The sequence below is a fragment of the Cervus canadensis genome, chromosome 24 (assembly GCF_019320065.1).
Source record: "Cervus canadensis isolate Bull #8, Minnesota chromosome 24, ASM1932006v1, whole genome shotgun sequence".
Taxonomy (NCBI): domain Eukaryota; kingdom Metazoa; phylum Chordata; class Mammalia; order Artiodactyla; family Cervidae; genus Cervus; species Cervus canadensis.
In genome coordinates this window covers 4,783,247-4,801,679 of record NC_057409.1, presented here as the reverse complement: position 1 = coordinate 4,801,679, position 18,433 = coordinate 4,783,247, and the positions used below count along the sequence as shown (strand labels likewise).

Genomic DNA, 18,433 nt, shown 5'->3' with positions numbered 1-18,433 from the left:
GCCCACAGAAGGCTTCCATAAAGGCCTGGAGAAGCCTGCACCCCATGCCACCTCCCCCCAGGTGAGCAGAGCAGGCCTGGCTCGGTTAAGCCTGGCTTGGAGATCACAGCTGAGACTGTGTGACTGCAGGGAGCGCCTCCCGTCTCTAAGAGGAAGACGATGCCTGGGTGGACACTCCCAACTCTGAGGGTCTGGAGCCTGGGCGCCTGGCCGCCCTGCCTTCCTGCTGGCCTGGGCCTCACCACACAGGCCTGGCCGGCTGGCAGGGCGGGTCCCTCCTTTGTTGTGGCTCTGGGAGCAGCTGGCCTGGCCGGCCCGGTCCTGGCCCTGCTCACAAAGAGGACCGCTCCCGGGGGAGCCCGTGTTCACCACCACTGGTTCCTGGCTGCTTCCTCAGCGTCAGAGGCCCGTTTGGGGCCAGGCCGAGGCCGCTGTGCTTGAGTGGGAACCCCGGGGTTTGGCAGGAGAGCAGCCAAGCTGGGCTGGTGGCCGCTGGCCTCTGGAGGGGGTACAGGCGCGAGCGTGTGTGTATGTGCGGTGGGAGGACGTGTGCAAGTATGTCCGTGTGTGCATGTGTGTGTCCAGGCAGAAGAGGAATAGTTGTTAGAACTTTGGAGGATTCCAGAGACTTTATCATTTCCTCTTACTTTCTGTTGTGATCGCCTTAGCTATTGGGCAATCATAATAATGATAATAATAGAAGCATTGAGGATTTATTCTCTGCTGGGCCCCCTTCCAAGTACATTATGTCTCTGGACACAATGGATGCTAATTGTCCTTCTTGGAGAAGGGGACTATTTTGGGCCTCATTTTTACAGCAATGCACAGGTAAAAGTCACAAGAGTCAGTGGGTGGCAGCACTCGGACAATGAGTCCCGGGCCTCACGACAGCACTGGGAAACCCCAGGAGTCTCGGCAGACAGCACAGCTGCCTCCCGAAGGGTCTGGCTCTCCCAGCCCTAGGGACCCCAGGATATACCCAGGGGCTGCCCTGGGCCTTCTCCTCTCTGGCTTTGGCCCCATATGGGCCTAATAACAGCAGAGGCCCACTGTCCAGCTGTGAGGGCATCCACAGACCAATGGGCATCTGGTCGACCCTGGGCCAGTGTCCTTGGGCCCAGCCAGGCAGCTGGTCAGGGCACCTCTGACTACGGGGGCTTGCAGACTTGTCTTTGGGGAGGAGTGAAGCTGTGGGGGCTGCACACCCCTCCAGAGACAGGCTTTGGGGAGGAATTTCCAAAAAGGAAGAAAACTGCCTCCTCTCTCAGGAAGCCTTCCTGGACTGGTAAGCCAGATGAGCCATCTCCACACCCAAAGAAGAGCTTGTTGGGCTGGGAGCTTCAGCACCGCCCCTTCTCTCCAACTCTCTCATTCATGACCCATCCTCCCCAAAGGAAGCTCTCTGCTTATCCCCAAATGGGACAGTCCTCTCCGAGAGCTGACCACCCGACCCCTAAGCCCACCCAGAAGCTCCCAGGGAAGCGGCCTTGCAGCTAGGCTTGGGCCCCTTACCTTCCACCAGCAGGAAGAAGCCTTTGGAGTTCTTGTTCAGGATCTTGATGGCCATCTCTACCATCTCGGAGAGTGAAGGGTCAGTCACGTTGTTCCTGTTGAGTTCATACTGCATGTCCCCCGGCTCAAAGAGACCTGAGAAGGAGCCAGGAGGGTGTGGGCGTCTCAGGGAGCAGAGGCTTCTCACGCACAACTTGGGGGTAAAGGGCGGTGGGGGGCGGAAGCAGCTCTGGGGGTCTCTGGCAGCCTGACTTGTGCCAGGTGCTCTGGGAGGGCTGCCTCTGTTCATCTTCTCAGCCTCGCCTTGGTGGTGGTGGGGGCACTGTGTCCATTTCACAGAGGAGACTGAGGCTCAGGTGTTCTGTAACTCGCTACGTTCAGCTGCTAATGGGAGACCTGGGATTCCACTCCATCAGCCCACTCCTAGCCCAGAGGGCCCTGGACAAGCCAGAGGATTGTGTCCCGGCCTCAATGAGACAGCCTGGGTGTGTGTTTACATGTCAGGTTTGAAGGGCTCAGTGCTTATACACTGAAACAAAAGACGGTTTGGGGTCACTGTGTCTGCTATTCCCTGAGTGTGGTTTTTTCCCTCGTGAAACAAGGAGAGAGATCCATTCCTTGCTCATATCACAAGATTCCACATGTACTGGATTGCTGTTTTCCAGTCCTGGATGTGCTTCCAGAACACCTTGCCCTTCCATTAGTAAGCGCAGCCTAACAGGAGCTCCAAGGAACAGATTGCTTACTCTGGGCCACATGTTGTCCTGTGTGCTTTGGAAGCAGCTGGGCCCAGCCTCTGAGATGTCGCCTAGCAGCCCTTCCTCCTGGAATTCACGCTCACTGAGGCCTCCGGCCAACAGCCCGCACTGACTCCTTAGCCATGTGAGTGAGCCACCCTGGAAGTCCCAGCCCCAGTCAAGCCTTCAGGGGACTGCAACCTCCTGAGAGACCCAGCTAAACCACTCCCAGATTCCTGACCCAAAGAAACTGTGAAAGAGTAAATGTTTGCTCTCGTTTTAAACTGTAAAGTTTTGGGATCATCTGTTATGCAGCCACAGAGATAACTTATACATTAGCTCATTTAATCCTCATGTCACCTGAGGCAGGCCCGATCACTGTACCCACTGTATAGAGATTCATTATCCTCATTTTATAGAAAATGGAGGCACAGAAAAGAGAAGTCACTTGCCCAGGATTGCACAGCTCATGAGTGGTAGGAACTGGATTTGAACCCAGCAACCTGGCTCTAGACCCATAAATGGAATGTTCATGCTACATGGGTACAGGCATAATTCTCTACAGGCAGTGTGGCGTATGGGGTGTGCGCTGCGTGGCCCAGGCAAGCAGAGAGCTGTGTGCGTCTGAGCGATCCTCCAGGTGCCCTGCTCTAAGCCCAGAATCTCTGAGGCCACGCCCAGGGCCCAGGGGCCGTGTTCCTTGAGAAAGGCTTGCAGGGGGCTTTGCCACCACCTGCTTGGCCCAACAGCCAGGAGGGAAAGGGGACCCAGATGTCTGCAGTGGTATTCAGGGTCTCATTCCACCTCACCTGGAGCCACCTTGGGTCCCACACCTATTACCCAGTCCCTGGGGAGGTGGGGGCAAACCCCTCCCCCCCAGTCAAGATCAGTGGAGACAATCTAGCTGGCTTCTGCCCTGGCAGCTCTGCAGGGCTGGCTCTGCGTCCCCTGGCTCGACAGCCATGGATGTGTTTAAGTCCCAGCACCAGCTAGGGTTCAGACTCACCTGGGCCGTGTGACCCGCCAGAGGTCGTCTCCCTTCTCTGAGCTTTGTTTCCCTTTGTGCTCAATGGAGCTGTTCGCCCCGCACGGCCAGCAAGTTTCAGGTCTAGTTCTATGAACCAGAACCCCTCCCTCACCCTTCCCAGGTCCTGGAACCTGGGGACAAAGGTCCCTAAGTTAGGGTGGGGGCGACCTGGGCCTCGTCTCCCAGGACTGGCTCACACAGCCCTGGCCCCAGGGCGCCCAGCTGGATGTGCGCTCCACCCCCTCCACTTACCCAAGAGGTAGTCCACGGTGTGGGGGTCAAGGGCCAGGAGATCAGTGCGGTTCCAGACGTAGTGAGAGTGCTAGAAGGAAGGGCCAGGGTCAGTCACGCTGGGACCGGGGGAGTCAGCTGGCCTCAGCGTCTGGGGCACATATGTGTGTCCTTCAGTCATTTAACAGTCCCTCTCTGAGGACCTACCATCCCTGCCTTCAAGAAATGGCAAATAAACAGGTAAGTTTAATGCAAGGTGATGAGAATTCTGAGACCTGGGTCATTGTGAACCTAGAGACAAGATCAGGGAGGGCTTCCTGGTGGAGGTGAGGTCCTCATGGGGACTTGGAAGACAAAATAAGAACTGAACAACCTGGAGTCAGGGAACAGCGTTCCGAGCAGGGGGGGTGCTGTGGAGCAAAGAGGAAGGCACAGATCACCGAGGGCCTTGAGCACTCACTGAGAGGTATGGGCTATGTGTGTTCTCAGAGCCAGGAAGGAAGGAAGTCTGCCCTGGGGACCCCAGCTACGGGGGGAAATAAAGGAAGGACAGCTTTCCCAGGGCAGAGGCCACAGGAAGGGACTGGCCAGCTTGCCTGGAGAGGGTGCCTTTCAGGCCTGGACTGGGGGGTGGGGTCCTGAACTACCAGGAACCATCTGTGTGTCCTTAGGAGAGCTCTTCACCTTCTCTGGGTGATGGCGTTGGGATCAGAGGTTTTTCAAACCTCCGGGGCTGCTCTGGGGAGGAAGGTGGGAAGGCTAAGAAAGTGGGGTTCCCCTGCTATCCCTCACTTCATGCCTGGGGGGCCAAGCTCTGGTCCCATGTTCCAGGTAGAGAAACCGAGGCTGGGAATGGCGGTGTCTCTCAGGCTTGGGCTGGGGTGGGGCTCTGGTCTAGCCAGAGCTGACTCAGAAGGCACGGGAAGAGTTCAAAGCAGCTAGGTCCTGCCCCCACCCACCCCGGGGGACCGTTCCCCGTCCCTGCCCCCACCTCAGTCTTGGCCTAGCTCCATCCCACAAGGCCTCCCCAGGGGCCAGGCCTGGAAGCCTCTGAAACCCAACCCCAGAGTGACATCAAAGCGGCTGCCAGGCTGCTCCCCACTGTCTTCAGCTCCGACCACAGTCATTTCCAGACCCCAGCTGCCCCAGGCCCCAGGGCCTGCAGACGGATTTCACGGGCCAGAGCTGCTCCCGGGAGCCAGTGCCCAGGTCTTCCCACGCTTCGGCCTCCCTTCCCCGGCCAGCACGTGCCCTGACCCCGGCCCCTCCCTGCCACCGCGGCCTGCGAGATTCCCCCAAGCGTGGCCTCCTCCTCCCCCCCCCTGTTTCGGGGCTTCTCAGCCCTTCCCTTGTGGTCTGTCCCCTCTGGGTTCCCGTAGGTGCTGGGCATCTCGCCATCCAAGCAGTGTTCCACGTTTCCTTGGCCATCTGATTCATCCTTTGGACCTCAGGCCTCGCCAGGGGCCCCGCACGCAGTAGGGGTACGGTGGGCTGCATGGCCATGCAGGTCACTCCTTGGCCCACCCTCTTCCTCACTGCCTGAAGGAAGGAATCAATGGGCACCTACTATGTGAACTTCCCTGCTCAGACGGTAAAGCGTCTGCCTGCCGTGCTGGAGACCCAGGTTCGATCCCTGGGTCAGAAAGATCCCCTGGAGAAGGAAATGGCAACCCACTCCAGTAATCTTGCCTGGAAAATCCCATGGATGGAGAAACCTGGTAGGCTACAATCCATCGGGTCGCAAAGAGTCAGACACGACTGAGCGACTTCACTTTCACTTTTTCATGTGACATTCAGACACCTTTGACTTTGAGGTCCTTTGGTAAGGTCCTTTGGGCCTGAGCTAAGAATTACAAACCCATTCTACAGAAATGAACAGATGCAGAGAAGGATTCCCCCCAGCACCTCCCCGCCCAGTCGTCAGGCAACTGGACAGGCTACCTTGTGTTTCGGTTTGAAGCTCTTCCAGATGTCGATGAGGTTCAGGCCGTCCAGCCTCGTGCCTCTGGCCTTCTCGTCCAGCTCATACTCCACATCGGTTCTGTTCTTGGGGAACATGTACTTCCGGCCGCCCCCCATGATCACCTAAAGGGGACACAGCCGTCAGTACCCCAGGGGCGCCATGCCGTCTGGAGGTTCCCAGAGGCCCAGCTGGAGAGCTGGGCTCCGCGGGGGACGGACGGAGCGGACGCCTCTCCGGCGTGGTGAGTCCTGGCTCCAGTGCGCACCACCTGCCCTGAGCCTCTGCTCCATCGGCTCGGCCAGGAATGAAATCACGAGTCTACTGGGATTGTGGTTTGGGCTTCGGAGTGCAATACTGGCGCTAACCTCCCTTACCTGGCTTTCCAGAAGCCCAATACCAACTTCGGCTGGTGTGAGAGCAGCGGCATCTTACAGCGTGTGTGGCGGGGACTAAGGCCTTGAGATTGCTGTTGTTTAGTCGCTGAGTCGTGTCCCACACGTGTGACCCCATGGACTGTAGCCCGCCAGGCTCCTCTGTCCATGGGATTCTCCAGGCAAGAACACTGGAGTGGGTTGCTCATTTCCTTCTCCAGGGGATCTTCCCGACCCAGGGATCGAACCCGAGTCTGCGGCATTGGCAGGAGCATTCTTTACCCCTGAGCCACCTGGGAAGCCCTAAAGGACTCGAGATACCTGATCTTGTTCAACGTCATACAAGGCTGCAAGGCTACCCACGTCACCTCTTTTCCAAACAAATGGGTGCAGAAATATGATTTCTTTCCCCTAAGGCTACACAGCCAGCGAGGGTACAGAGCCGGGATGTGAACCCAAGGCGCCTCCAGCTCCTGCTGTGTCCATGGAGCGGAGGATGGGGACTCCGACCGAGAGCTGCCTCCTCGCCCCCCACCCGCCCCCCCGGAGGCGAGAGGCCTCTGCCAGGGAGGTCTTGGGGCAGCCCAGCTGGGAGCCTGGCAAACAGCGGCCAGCGCCCACGTCTGTGTAGTCACCGCCAGGCTAATTTTACCCACCGCGCTGACCCACGCGGGCAGACGGACGCGGGGCTGTTTGTTTTCCTTGGGAGACCATGTTTGAAGTCCTGACTATTTTTAAAATGGGGGCCAAGGGCATAACAGCCGCCGCCCGCGCTGACCACCACGCCGGTGTCCTCCTGTTACTGCGGGCGTCAGCCCAGGCCACTGCCCCTGGCTGACACCTCGGGAGCGCAGAGTCCAGTGACGGCCGGCCTTAGACTCGCCGTCCCCGGGGATGGCATTTCACAGGCGCCCTCCTCAGAGCCCAGGTTCTGCCGGGTGGACAGGGAGCCAGGAGCCCAGGCTGGTGGTACAGATGGCAGATACAGGGCCATCCCGGATCCCGGGGAACCAGAAAGGCCTCTGAAGTCAGACTGGGGTTGGAATTCTGACTCTGCTGTATCTTGACCAAGGTCCGGGCGCTTAAGCTCTCTGCGGCTCCGGGTGTCCATCTATTAAATGGAACGGACAGCCCACGCACAGGACTGTCCCGGGAGGAAACGCAGTGACGAGCAGTCCAGTCCCGGCCGCCCCCCGGGGGCTGGCTTCCCCTGCAAGGCGTTCTCACGGCCAGCAGTAGTGGAGCTCAGCGTGGCTCCGTGAAGGCAAGCCCCTCACAGCCAGCTCCAGCCAGGAGCTCCGTGGGGCGGGGCAGGCTCGTGACAGAAAGGAGAAGGGGACCCCGGGTCACTGGCTCCCTGCCCCCCTCCAAACCGTTCCCACAGAACCTGACCCCTTGGCATTTTCAGAATGGAAAATGAAGCCCCCAATCTTCTTGCCTGGAGCCTCGTCATTTCCAGCCCCAACAGGGACTTCACACACTCATTAAACTCCCAAATAACAGACTTGCTGTTTGGCTTTGGGGTTTGGGTTTGTGTCTTTCATTTTTCTTTTTCTTTCTTTTTCTTTTTTTTTTTAGTAAAAGATATTTATTTTCAGGGCGGACACCAGCATTTTTGTTTCATGTGCAGCCTGGGGGGCTTTGTGGGGGGGGGCTCTGCGGTGGGGCGGCGATTGAGGAGCAGAGAAGGACAGGGGGGCTGAGGGAGGAGATGGGGGGCGGGGCGGCCCTCCCAGCGGCCGCACCCCCTCACTCAGGCCGGGGTGCAACCCCCCGCCCCTGCAATCCCCTCCTCCTCTGCCAGCAAAGCCTTCCTTTAAGCTCCTGTCCCCTTCTCAGGCAGTTGCCGCCAAATCTCTCTCAAGGGCAGTCCCGTAATTACACCCTGCACTTGTACAACAAATGTTCTCACATCCATGACCTCATCTCGGCCTCCAGCAGCCCGGGGAGGCGGGGAGGGGACGGGGCGGGGGCACCCTGCTCTTGCTGCACAGGTGGGGACACTGAGGCTCGGGGGAGGGAAGCAACCTGTCCGGTACCCGCAAAGTCCGAAGGGTGCTCTGCCTGAGATACTAGCTAGCTAGGAGCTGGTCACCAGGACTACACGTCCCGAGAAGGGCAGCTTAATCCACGGCTCGGAAAAGAGAAACGAGAGGTTGGAAGAGGGGCAGGTGGCACTTGGAAACTGGGGGCATGGCATGGTGGGGTCTGGGAGCCAGGGAGTTAGTCTGGTGGGGGTAGAATCAGACGGAGTGGGAGGGGCCTGGGGGCTCTCTCTGAGCCTCCCTGAACCCCCATTCTAAGCTCAGGGGCCGAGGCCCCCTCGCCTCCTCACCAGCACCCCCACGGGAGGTAACAAGACCTTGAAAAGGGAACAAGCCAGAGGGTCTCATTTAAGAAACAGAAGGTGGGGACCCAGCTGAGTGTCAGGCGGATGATACTGGGGCGCGTGTGTGCAAAGTGCTCCATACGTCAGAGCTCGTGTTTCAGGACAGGGACACCTAGCCGCTCCTGCGTAAATGCTACCCCCTTCTGAACACTCACGAGGCATCAGGCCCAGTGCCAAACTCTTACAGGGATTATTTTATCTAGATCTGGCAATGGGCTTAAAAGGTAGGTACATTTCACAAAAGGGCTGTAGAAGGGAAGGCTCAGAGAGGTTAAGTAACTGACCTAAGGTCACACAGCTAGCAAACAGCAGGCCAAGAACGTGACCCCAAGTTCTAAAGTAAGAGCCTGTGCCAACCACGGCTTGCACATCGCCTTTTCTCTGGGCACGCTGCCTGAGTGCACGGGACTCACGGCTGTCCGTGCATGTGGGAACGTACGGGGCGGGTACCGGGTCACCCCCACGCTCCAGGGCAGCGCCAGTTCCCAATGGACAGAATAATCCCTGGGCGCCTGACTCTCGGGGCACGGTGGCGGCCCCATCAGGGTTCATCTCTCAGGCCCACCACAGTGAAATCCCACAGTGCCTCCCTGCCTCAACCGCAAATCCCCTAATGGGCCGGGAGCCCTCCCAGGTGAGTGCAGAGCCTGCTCAGGCCGCTTCTTCCGGGCCAGTCTGGGCCTGAGGCCTCAGGCCCACCAGGGGCCCCGCCTCGCCTGCCCTGCCCTGGCTGTACCCTGCCCCGCACTTGCCTCGATGTCCTTGACGTTGTGCATGAGCTGGTAGGCGATGTCCTTGCAGCCCTGGCTCAGGGCCTCCGGGGGCATCTCGTTGTCTGAGTACCAGTCCCGGTCAGCGGAGTGGGCGTAGGAGGCACTGGGGGTGGCGTGGTTCACTCGCGTGGTGGTCACGATGCCCACGGATTTCCCTGAGGAGTGGGGGAGGAGGGGTCGGGTTCATCTGGACTTCGGGCTGTCCAAGCCAGCTCTCTTCTCTTTCCCTCTCTCAGCTAAAGATGGGCCAGTTCCACTGCCAGCCTGGGCCCCAGGCTCCCCATCAGTACCAAAGGCAGGCTTATGTGTGTGCTCAGTCACTCGACTCTTTCTGACCTCATGGACTGTAGCCCACCAGGCCCCTCTGTCCATGGGACTTCCCAGGGAAGAATACTGGAGTGGGTTACCATGCCCTCCCCCAGGGGATCTTCCCGACCCAAGGATCGAACCCAAGTCTCCTGCATGTTCTGCGCTGAGCCACCTGGAAAGGCAGGGTGGGTGGCTTCCAAACAGCCAGACAGCTCAGACCCTCTGCCTCTGTGACCCTCCCCACTCCCAAGGGTCCCTGAAACATTAGCACCTAGGCGGGAGCCCTCCTCTCCACCGAGGACCCCACCACACCCCACCCCTGCAGGAAGTCCACGGCTGCCCTGCAAAAACTCAGGGGTCCCTCCGAAGGGCTCTCAGATGGAGTGTGGCTCTGTCACCAACATCAGCCAGACTCACACCATGACTCCAGGGATGTCGGGGGAACATCCCGGTGCCTCCCAGTTCCAAGGAGGAAAGGAACAGGGGTAGATAGCTACTGGACTCCCACGAGACCAGCGCTGGGCTAGATCCCTCACCTTCCTCACGCTGAACCTGTGAGGGGCTATGTTTTCAAGCACATTTTATAGTCAAACAAATAGACTCCAGGAAATGAGCTGGGGGCAAACCCACACTGAGAAGCCTTGAGCCTTCGCTGTCACAGAAGAAAGTCCCTGAAGAGTTCGCAGAGTCCCGGAACATCAGAGCTGGAAGGACCCTGGCGAGCCTCTTTTTCTGCTCTCTCCCCGTTGTACAGTTGGAAGGACTGAGGCCCAGACGGGCCACAGAGCCGGGCCCCTTCCGCACGGCTCGCCCCACTCACCCGCGTCCTTGGCCCAGCGCAGGATGGAGGTGACCTCGTTGCCCTGCGTGGTGTTGCACTGGGAGCGCTGGGTGGCGGCACTCACCCCCACGGTGCCCTCGTTGGCCTTCACCCCGCACAGGTAGGCAGTGGCGGTGCCTGCGCTATCGGGCACCTGGGCGTTGGTGTTGTACGTCTGCGGGCGGAGAAGGAAGGTCAGGAGACAGCCTGGCCTTGGCCCACCCTGCTGCCCCCCACCCCCACTCACAGCCCGGGGCCTGGACACAGGGAGACAGAGGCCTCCTGCGGTCTTGGCTGAGTCCTGCTGCCCACCGAGGTCTCCCCACCCCTAGAGCCACCGGATCCCCCAGCTGCCTGCCTCCTGCCCCCACCGTGCCCTGGCAGCCAGGGCAGCAGGAAGGGGCAGGAACGCAGTGTTCTAGCACATGGAGACTCGTTGGGCAGAGGGGTGAGGCCTGGGTCAGCTCTCCCTAGGTCTGGAGTTCCGGGAGCCAGCAAAGGGTGGAGGAGGCAGGTGAGTGTGGAGAAGGGAGCAGGTTCTTGAGGGAGGCAGGGAGGCTGGGGAAGGGGAGGGAAAATGAGAGCGGGGCAGCATCTAGGAGGAGGAAATGGAGACCCCCTTATTCAGACTTCCCTGGTGGCTCAGAGGTAAAAGCGTCTGCCTGCAATGTGGGAGACATGGGTTCGAACCCTGGGTTGGGAAGATCCCCTGGAGAAGGAAAGGGCAACCCACTCCAGTACTCTTGCCTGGAGAATCCCATGGACGGAGGAGCCTAGTGGGCTACAGTCCACGGGGTCGCAAAGAGTCGGACACGACTGGGCGACTCCCCTTCACTTCCTCCTGGGAGGGGGAGGCTCGGGGCAGGAGCTTACCTTGGAGAGGGCCACATAGGGAAACTTGTCCATCTCTAGCCTGGTCTCCTCTCCGGGGTTGTGGTGGAGCTGACCCTTGAGGATGCGGGCGGCTGTCACCGTGGAGACGCCCATGCCTGTGGTGGAGGTCGGGGGTAGTCGGGGAGCTCAGGTTTTCGGGCTCCTAGCCTCTTCAATCAGGCCTCTCAGGCCCCCAGAGCTCCCCAGCCTGGGGCCGAGGCAGGTTCGGCAGGGGGCACCAGACCTTCCCTGGTTGGGCAGGGGGCACTTCCTCCTTCCTTCCCTAGACCCTCAGGGTCCACAGCCTGGCCCCACCCCCCACCCTCAGCAACATGTCCCCAGAGGCCAAGCCTCTATAGCACAGCCTCCTTCACCTCTGCCTGGCCCCCCGGCCCCCCACCCCAGGCCTCACCATCTCCCAGGAACATGATGACATTCTTAGCCACATTGGTGTTGAGAGTCTGAAGCCTCAGGGCATTTTTCAGGGTCTGCTGAGCTTGTTCTCGCCAGTACTTGGGATCTTTCTCTTTTTCTGCAGAGACAGAGAGGCAGAGTTATTCAGCAGGAGCAGGGCAGCTCCCCCAGCCCCCGCCATTACAGACCCCAACTTCTCATCATGATGGCAAGGCTGCCTGCAGTCAGCAGAGCAAGCAGTCATTGCCCCATCCCAGACAGCCATCCTGAGGTCTGCCAGCCTCTGCCAGGCCAAACAAGCCTGAGGACTCTGGGTCTTCTCCCCACACCGGAGAGCGGAGGAACCAAGGCTCAGAGACGCCAAGAGACTCGCCCAAGGCCACACAGCTCTGGCAGACACTGGCAGAGCTGGGCTTCACTCCAAAGCCCATGCTCTTTCCTTCCACCCAGTGGAGAGACATGTGCTCAGGCAGCAAATGAACAGTGCGAGCACAATCAGGAGGGTAATGTTTAACCTATTCAAGAGAACAAGCTACTTCCAACGGCAGGAACCCCCAGATGTATCCCAGCCATCAATTATAAACTCTGCTTGGCTTATTCATTAAAGTAGGCTCAGCAGGACCCTGACTCAGCAACAGCTATTTAGCAGGGCTGGAAAGCAAGGCTTGCTTTTTTGTTTACCGTTTCAAACTTAAAGGAGTCACATACCTCACTCCTGTGAGTGTAAATTGGCCAAGAAGGCCAATTTCCTTTGTCCCTAATTCCTGGGAAACCAGGAATGCCTGCTTCTCTGTCTGTCTCTCTCCACCCCCACCACCCCCACCATGTCCATGGCTTGAGTCATCAATTTTCCAGTGGAAAGAACACTCTAGGGCTTGACAGTCCTCGCAGAACAGCTGCTGTGCGGAGCAGCTGAGCTCCTGGGTCCTCAGTCTCCTCCCCGTCAGATGCGGGTGTTTGCACCTTCAGGGTCTCACGAGGACAGGATTAGATAAGGCAGCACACGGCCCTACAGGAGAGGACCAACACCCCACTCCCAACATCTCCACGCCAGACCCGGACTCCCCTTTCCCTCCAAGCAGAGGCCCCAGATCCCCGTCCACGGGGGTCAGGGCCCTCCCACCACCTGCTGCTTTCTCCTCTGTGCTCGGGCCCCTCCAAACCTGCCCATCACAACACAGAAGCCTCGAGAAGGGCCCTCCTCGGGGACGCTCTCTCTCAATGGCCCCCATTGCCCGGAAGGACGGCGGAGGCCAGGAGAGGTGGGAGGGTCGTGTCCAAGGTCATGTTACACATTCACGACTGAAGACACAGGCCTCACCCCGTGGCCCAGCCCAGGCCCAGGCCCGCAGCGCGGGGGAGGAGCACAGCTTTCCTGTTATACGGCCGTGCTGGCTCTCTGCTGCTGCACGCGGGCCTTCTCTAGTTGCAGAGCGCTTCTCGTTGGAAGAGAAGCATGTGGAATCCTCCTGCATGGGACCGAACCCACGACCCCTGGGACCGAACCCACGACCCCCACACTGGCAGGGTTCTCAACCCCTGGACCACCAGGGACGTCCCCACAGCACTCCCTTCTTAGGCACGGTGCCCAGGCTGTGCCAAGAGCCTTCCCCTCCCCGGCAGCCTGACGGAGTGGCTACCATTACTTCCTCCACATTATGGAATGGGGAAACTGAACACCCTGAGATTTGAGCCGCAGAGGAACCGGAAAAACACACGCTACTCTTGCGTGGGACAGGCAGTGCGGGCAAGGACACGAAAGGAAGCCGTTCTCACCTCAAGCCTGGGAGCCGTCCGTGCCCCACCCCGCTCCCAGTGGCCCCATCCTCACCCCGACCCCTCAGCCCACCACCTTCATGCCGGCAGCCCCCAGCAACACTCCTCTTTTCCAAAGCTCCTCAAGTTTAGACCTCCCAGCCAGAGGCTCCTGCTGGAGCCCAGAGAACTGTGGTCCTTCCATCCAGCTGAACGCCTTTATGCAAGTTCCTGCCACTTGAGTTTCTGTTCCAGGAAAACTAGGGGACAGAGCTACTCACAAGCAATTCTAGGATTGAAAGACGTAAAGCCTGAGCAAGTGCCCTTGGCCAGTGGTTTTGTTTTTTTTAAACTTGGGTTTTCAAATAGAAGTTTTTTTTTAATTGAAGTATAGCTGATTTACCACGTGTGTCCATTTCTGCTGTACGGCAAAGTGACTCAGTTCAGCCCAGTCCAGTCGCTCAGTCGTGTCCGACTCTTTGCAACCCCGTAGACTGCAGCACGCCAGGCCTCCCTGTCCATCGCCAACTCCCGGAGTTTACTCAAACTCATGTCCATTGAGTTGGTGATGCCATCCGACCATCTCATCCTCTGTCGTCCCTTTCTCCTCCTGCCCTCAATCTTTCCCAGCATCAGGGTCTTTTCCAATGAGTCAGCTCTTCGCATCAGGTGGCCAGAGGATTGGAGTTTCAGCTTCAACATCAGTCCTTCCAATGAATATTCAGGACTGATTTCCTTTAGGATGGACTGGTTGGATCTGCTTGCAGATCAAGGGACTCTCAAGAGTCTTCTCCAACACCACAGTTCAAAAGCATCAATTCTTTGGCGCTCAGCTTTCTTTATGGTCCAACTCTCACATCCATACATGACCACTGGACAAACCACAGCTTTGACTAGATGGACCTCAGTTATTCACATATCTTTTTTTCCCCATATTCTTCTCCATTACAGTTTATTCCAGGATTTTGAATATAGTTCCCTGTGCTGTACAGTAGGACCTTGCTGTTTATCCATTTTATATGTGAGAGTCTCCATCTACTAACTCCCAACTCCACGGGCGAGTGGTTTTGATCAGGGACCTACTAGCTGTGGGCAGGTTTCAATGAACACAGTGCCGAGGCTTTGGTCAAGGAGCTTCTTTGGCCATTTGGGTGCCATCTGGGTGGTGATGACCTTCTGCCTCTCCTGCCCTCCCCCTGGCAGCTGGCACACGCCCTGGGGCCAGGCTGCCGTCAGCCTCCCTGTTCCCGTTGCTTCTTCTCCAGGTGAGCCCTGTACCTGTTTGCCTGCTCCGTGGGGGACCGGGAGTCTGGTGAAGGCACAGCCTTGTCTTTCTCACCAGCGCTATGCCAGGGTCCAAGAAGGGTCTGGTGGGTGTCAAACGGACTTCATGGTCTGAGGACTGGTTTAAGCAATGGTGACTTTGATGCTCAGGAAGCTATTGAGCATCAGGAAGCTATTGTTTTTGGAGACCATTAAAGGACACTCAGAAATCCTTGTGCCGTAACGAATGCTACATGAAGAGTACTTACCAGTACGTACTGTGTGAGTCCATCTATACAAGGCTCCAAAACAGGCAAAACTCGTCTAAGATAGCAAGAGGAAGCCTAGACACTTCCTCGTCCCTGCTTGGGGCCGGGCGGGGGGTGGCACAGGAAAGCTCTTGGCGTCTCATGACTGGAAATGTCCTTTCTTGATCTGGGTGATGGTTACATGGTTACATGGGTACCAAAATATGTCAAAACTCTTCAAGCTGTATATTTAAGATCTGCACACTTTGCTTCAAGTTATATACCTAATTACTTTTTAAAAGATGTTTTTGATGTGGACCATTTTTGAAGTCTTTATTGAATTTGTTACAATTTATCACTTGTTTTAAAGCTTGGAGTTCTTGGCCATCTTAGCTCCCTGACCAGGGATCAAACTCATACCCCTTGCACTGGAAGGTGAAATTTTAACCACTGGAACACCAGGCAAGTCCCCTATTTTTTTTTTTTTTTAAAGGAAAAGGCCATGATGTAACACTACTACACACCCATCAAAGTGGCTAAAATGAAACAGACATGAAAAATTAAAGAGCTGAATATTTGAAGATTTTTCATTTTGTCGCTTTTTCATCTTCTCTCATTTCATCCATCTTTCACCCAAGAAGGCTGTGAGTGCTGAGAAAGCAGGAACTCAGTCCCAGAGCGACCTTGGGCCCGCAGGGAGTCACACTGAGCGGCATCACGTGAGCACGGCCGGAGCAGTGGTGGGAGCCGGGCAGTCAGGTTCAGGCCCCAGGCCTGCTGCGGATGTGCTGTGTGACCTGGGCGGCCAGTCCCTTCTCTGCACCCCAATTTCCTCATCCGTTGAAATATATTCTGCCCATGAGCACCTGCTCCCTGCCTGACACTGTGACTGTCCCCTGTGATTCCCACAACAGCCCCAAGGAGGAGAGACCAGTACCCCTTCTGAGCAGATGGAGAAATTAAGGCTCGGGGGGGCAAGCTGGGGGACTCCTAGTCACATGAAGAAAGCCAAGGAAGACTCCCCTTCTACAACAGACGCTGAAATGCTCAAGAAAAAAGCAACTGAGAGCAGTATATAGCTTGGAAAAGGAAGGCAGAGCGGGGAAAGGCAGAAAAAGCAGAAGGCAGAAAAGGGGGGCAGAAGGGAAATTCCCAGGAGGCAGAAATTAAGTCGGAATTCAAAATCATGAAGGCAAACAGGAGCTGATGTTGAGGGACCCTTGGGGTCCCCGATCAGATACAGAAGAGTTGAGACTGTTTTCAGGTACATGTTTTGCCTGGGAGCTATGGAAGGGTTGGGGAGAGAAAGCCAGGCATAAAATGTGAACTCAATTCCAAACCTGAAGGACTTTCCTGGTGCCGCAGTGGATAAGAATCCATCTGCCAGTGCAGGGGACACGGGTTCGATCCCTGGTCCAGGAAGGCTCCACATGCTATGGGGCAACTAAGCCCGTGGGTCACAGCTACCGAGCCCGCACTCCACAACTAGAGAATTCCGTGCAAAGCAACGAAGACCCAGCACAGTCAAAAATAAATCAGATTATAAAATACTCCAAATCCGAGCCTGAATTTAAAGTGTAAGAGCCCCAAACTGAGAAACTAACATAAACACTCTTACAGAACTGATTGCAGAATCAAACACTGTAAAAACACTTTCATGTGAGTTTCTGATAGGAAACATAAACTACGAAAAGAAAAAAATAAATAAAACTCCTTGAAGGTGAATTTTAAAGCAAGAATTACAAAATATAAAGAAATGTTCTATCAGGGGTTTATAGAAGCGTTTATAGAGTAAGTTCTATTTCAGATTCCTAGCGATAAGAGAGACTAGAAACTGCAATTAAAGAATAATATAAAAGGAAAAAGACTGACTCTTCCAACACAAGCACATGTAGTAGCTGGGATTTCCTGCTCTGAACATTTGTCTCCAGCTCTTAAATCCTGCGGGTGAGTCTATGACCCTGACCACAGACACTGCCTTCATCCTATCCCACCTATCCCAGGTCTCCCCCTCCATCCCCCCTTGCCCCAAATCCTACCTGGCACTAAGCAGTTGGTAAGACAGGTACCAATAGCCAGCACTAAGAATGGTGAGATCATGGCGTACTCCAAGACCTGCTTTCTCTCTGGAGCCCAGAGGTGTGATGGATGTGGGTGGGAGAGGTGGGCTGCCCGTGGTCAGCAGTTAATTGATGTTCCAATCCTAGAAATTAAAAAAAAAAAAAAGACATGAAAGTCACAACTCCAGAGGTCATCTGTTCATTCACTTATTTGTTTGTTGATTCATTCATTTTCCACTTATTACAGGAGGCTAGGCATTAGGATGCCAAATCTAAGTGGTCCCTCCCTCAGAAAGCTTAACCACACAAAGAGCTATAGAGGCATAAATGAGTTCTATGCTGCCAACTGACTCCTTCTCATTCCTCAACTGAAGGCCCACTTTCCACCCACCTGAAGCCCAGAGCCCATCAGAGTTCAGCTTTTCTGTGTAGTGATTCTCAAACGGCAGGATGCATCAGAATTTTCCAGAGGGCTTGTTGAAACAGATTCCAGTACCCCCAGCCCTGGCCCAGAGACCCCGTTTGCATTTCTAACAAGCTCCCCGGTGCTGCTGCTGCGGTTGGTTCACAGACCCTACTGTGAGCAGCTCTGCTCTGGAACATTCGTCTTCAGCCTTGAATTACCCATGTCCCAAGTACATCAGAGACAAAACAAAGAGTCCACCTTTTCTCGTAGGGACACCTACATGTGCTCTTATAGGACAGCGGTATTTGCTATGATATCTTCTACAGCTTGTCATTTATGGCAAGAGATATATAAACTATACAGGCGACATACAGGACAAGATTTTCTTACAAGTGTGACCATTTCTGGATAGTGACATTTTAGAGGACTGATTACTTTTTCATTGCTGTTTTTCCAAATTTTCCTTCTGTGTTGAGATGTTACCTTTATAATTTTTTTAAATGTTATTTCTTAAAAAGGACTGAAAGGAAACACACCAGAATGTTCACTGTGGTTTTCTATGGATAGTAGGACTGTGAATGACTATTTCTGAGCAGTGTACTAACTCTGTTGAGAAATGTACTGACCCTGTTGCGTACAAATGTTACTGGAAGATAAGGAATTTAAAACGTCAAGAGTTGCACTGTTACTATTTTCACCAAAACCAAGATAAGAATGATTATTTCATTTGTTATGGGAAATGGCACAACATTCTACCCACAACAGTGACATGTGAGATAAGAAACCAGTCTACTCCTGGAAAAGGGTCTTGATTCTTGATTCAACCCTAAAACGGTGCACGGGGGTAATTCCCTGGCAGTCCAGGGGTCAGGACTCTGCGCTTCCACTACAGGGGGCATGGGTTTGATCTCAATCCCACATGCCCCTCAGTGTGGCCAAATTAAATAAATCATTAAAAGGTGCCTGGGGCATTCCGGTACCCACAGACAGGGCTCACCAGCACTCCATCCCACAGAACACCCAGCGTGCATCAAACACGTCACCCAGCTGGATAGCCCTGTGCCGAGGCGGAGCAGGGGGTGGCGGTGCAGGAAGGGAGGCTCAGGAATTGAACGGAAACGGCCTCCATCTAACAGCGCTTAACTCTGAGTGGTGGGATTTCGGGTGACTTTTAATGCTTTAAGTCTTCTTTAGTTTCCAGACATTACTATTGTCTATTCCAACATCAGAAAAAAGAAGCTATTAAATTGATATACAATATGAAGACAATCATTGCACGTGC

General features: G+C 55.7%; 1 protein-coding gene across 2 annotated transcripts in view; it reads right to left on the bottom strand.

Moving 5' to 3' along the window:
* Positions 1 to 18,433, bottom strand: part of ALPL (alkaline phosphatase, biomineralization associated) — a 62,909-nt gene that overhangs the window by 3,396 nt on the left and 41,080 nt on the right. For both annotated transcript variants that reach the window (XM_043444904.1, XM_043444905.1), the window contains exons 2-9: positions 16,725 to 16,888; positions 11,418 to 11,537; positions 11,006 to 11,121; positions 10,133 to 10,307; positions 8,983 to 9,158; positions 5,449 to 5,592; positions 3,529 to 3,598; positions 1,513 to 1,647 (exon numbers count right to left, since the gene is read on the bottom strand). In XM_043444904.1, the coding sequence (XP_043300839.1) occupies positions 1,513 to 1,647; positions 3,529 to 3,598; positions 5,449 to 5,592; positions 8,983 to 9,158; positions 10,133 to 10,307; positions 11,006 to 11,121; positions 11,418 to 11,537; positions 16,725 to 16,785 (997 nt within the window). In that variant the 5' untranslated portion in view covers positions 16,786 to 16,888. The remainder of the gene's footprint in view (positions 1 to 1,512; positions 1,648 to 3,528; positions 3,599 to 5,448; positions 5,593 to 8,982; positions 9,159 to 10,132; positions 10,308 to 11,005; positions 11,122 to 11,417; positions 11,538 to 16,724; positions 16,889 to 18,433) is intronic.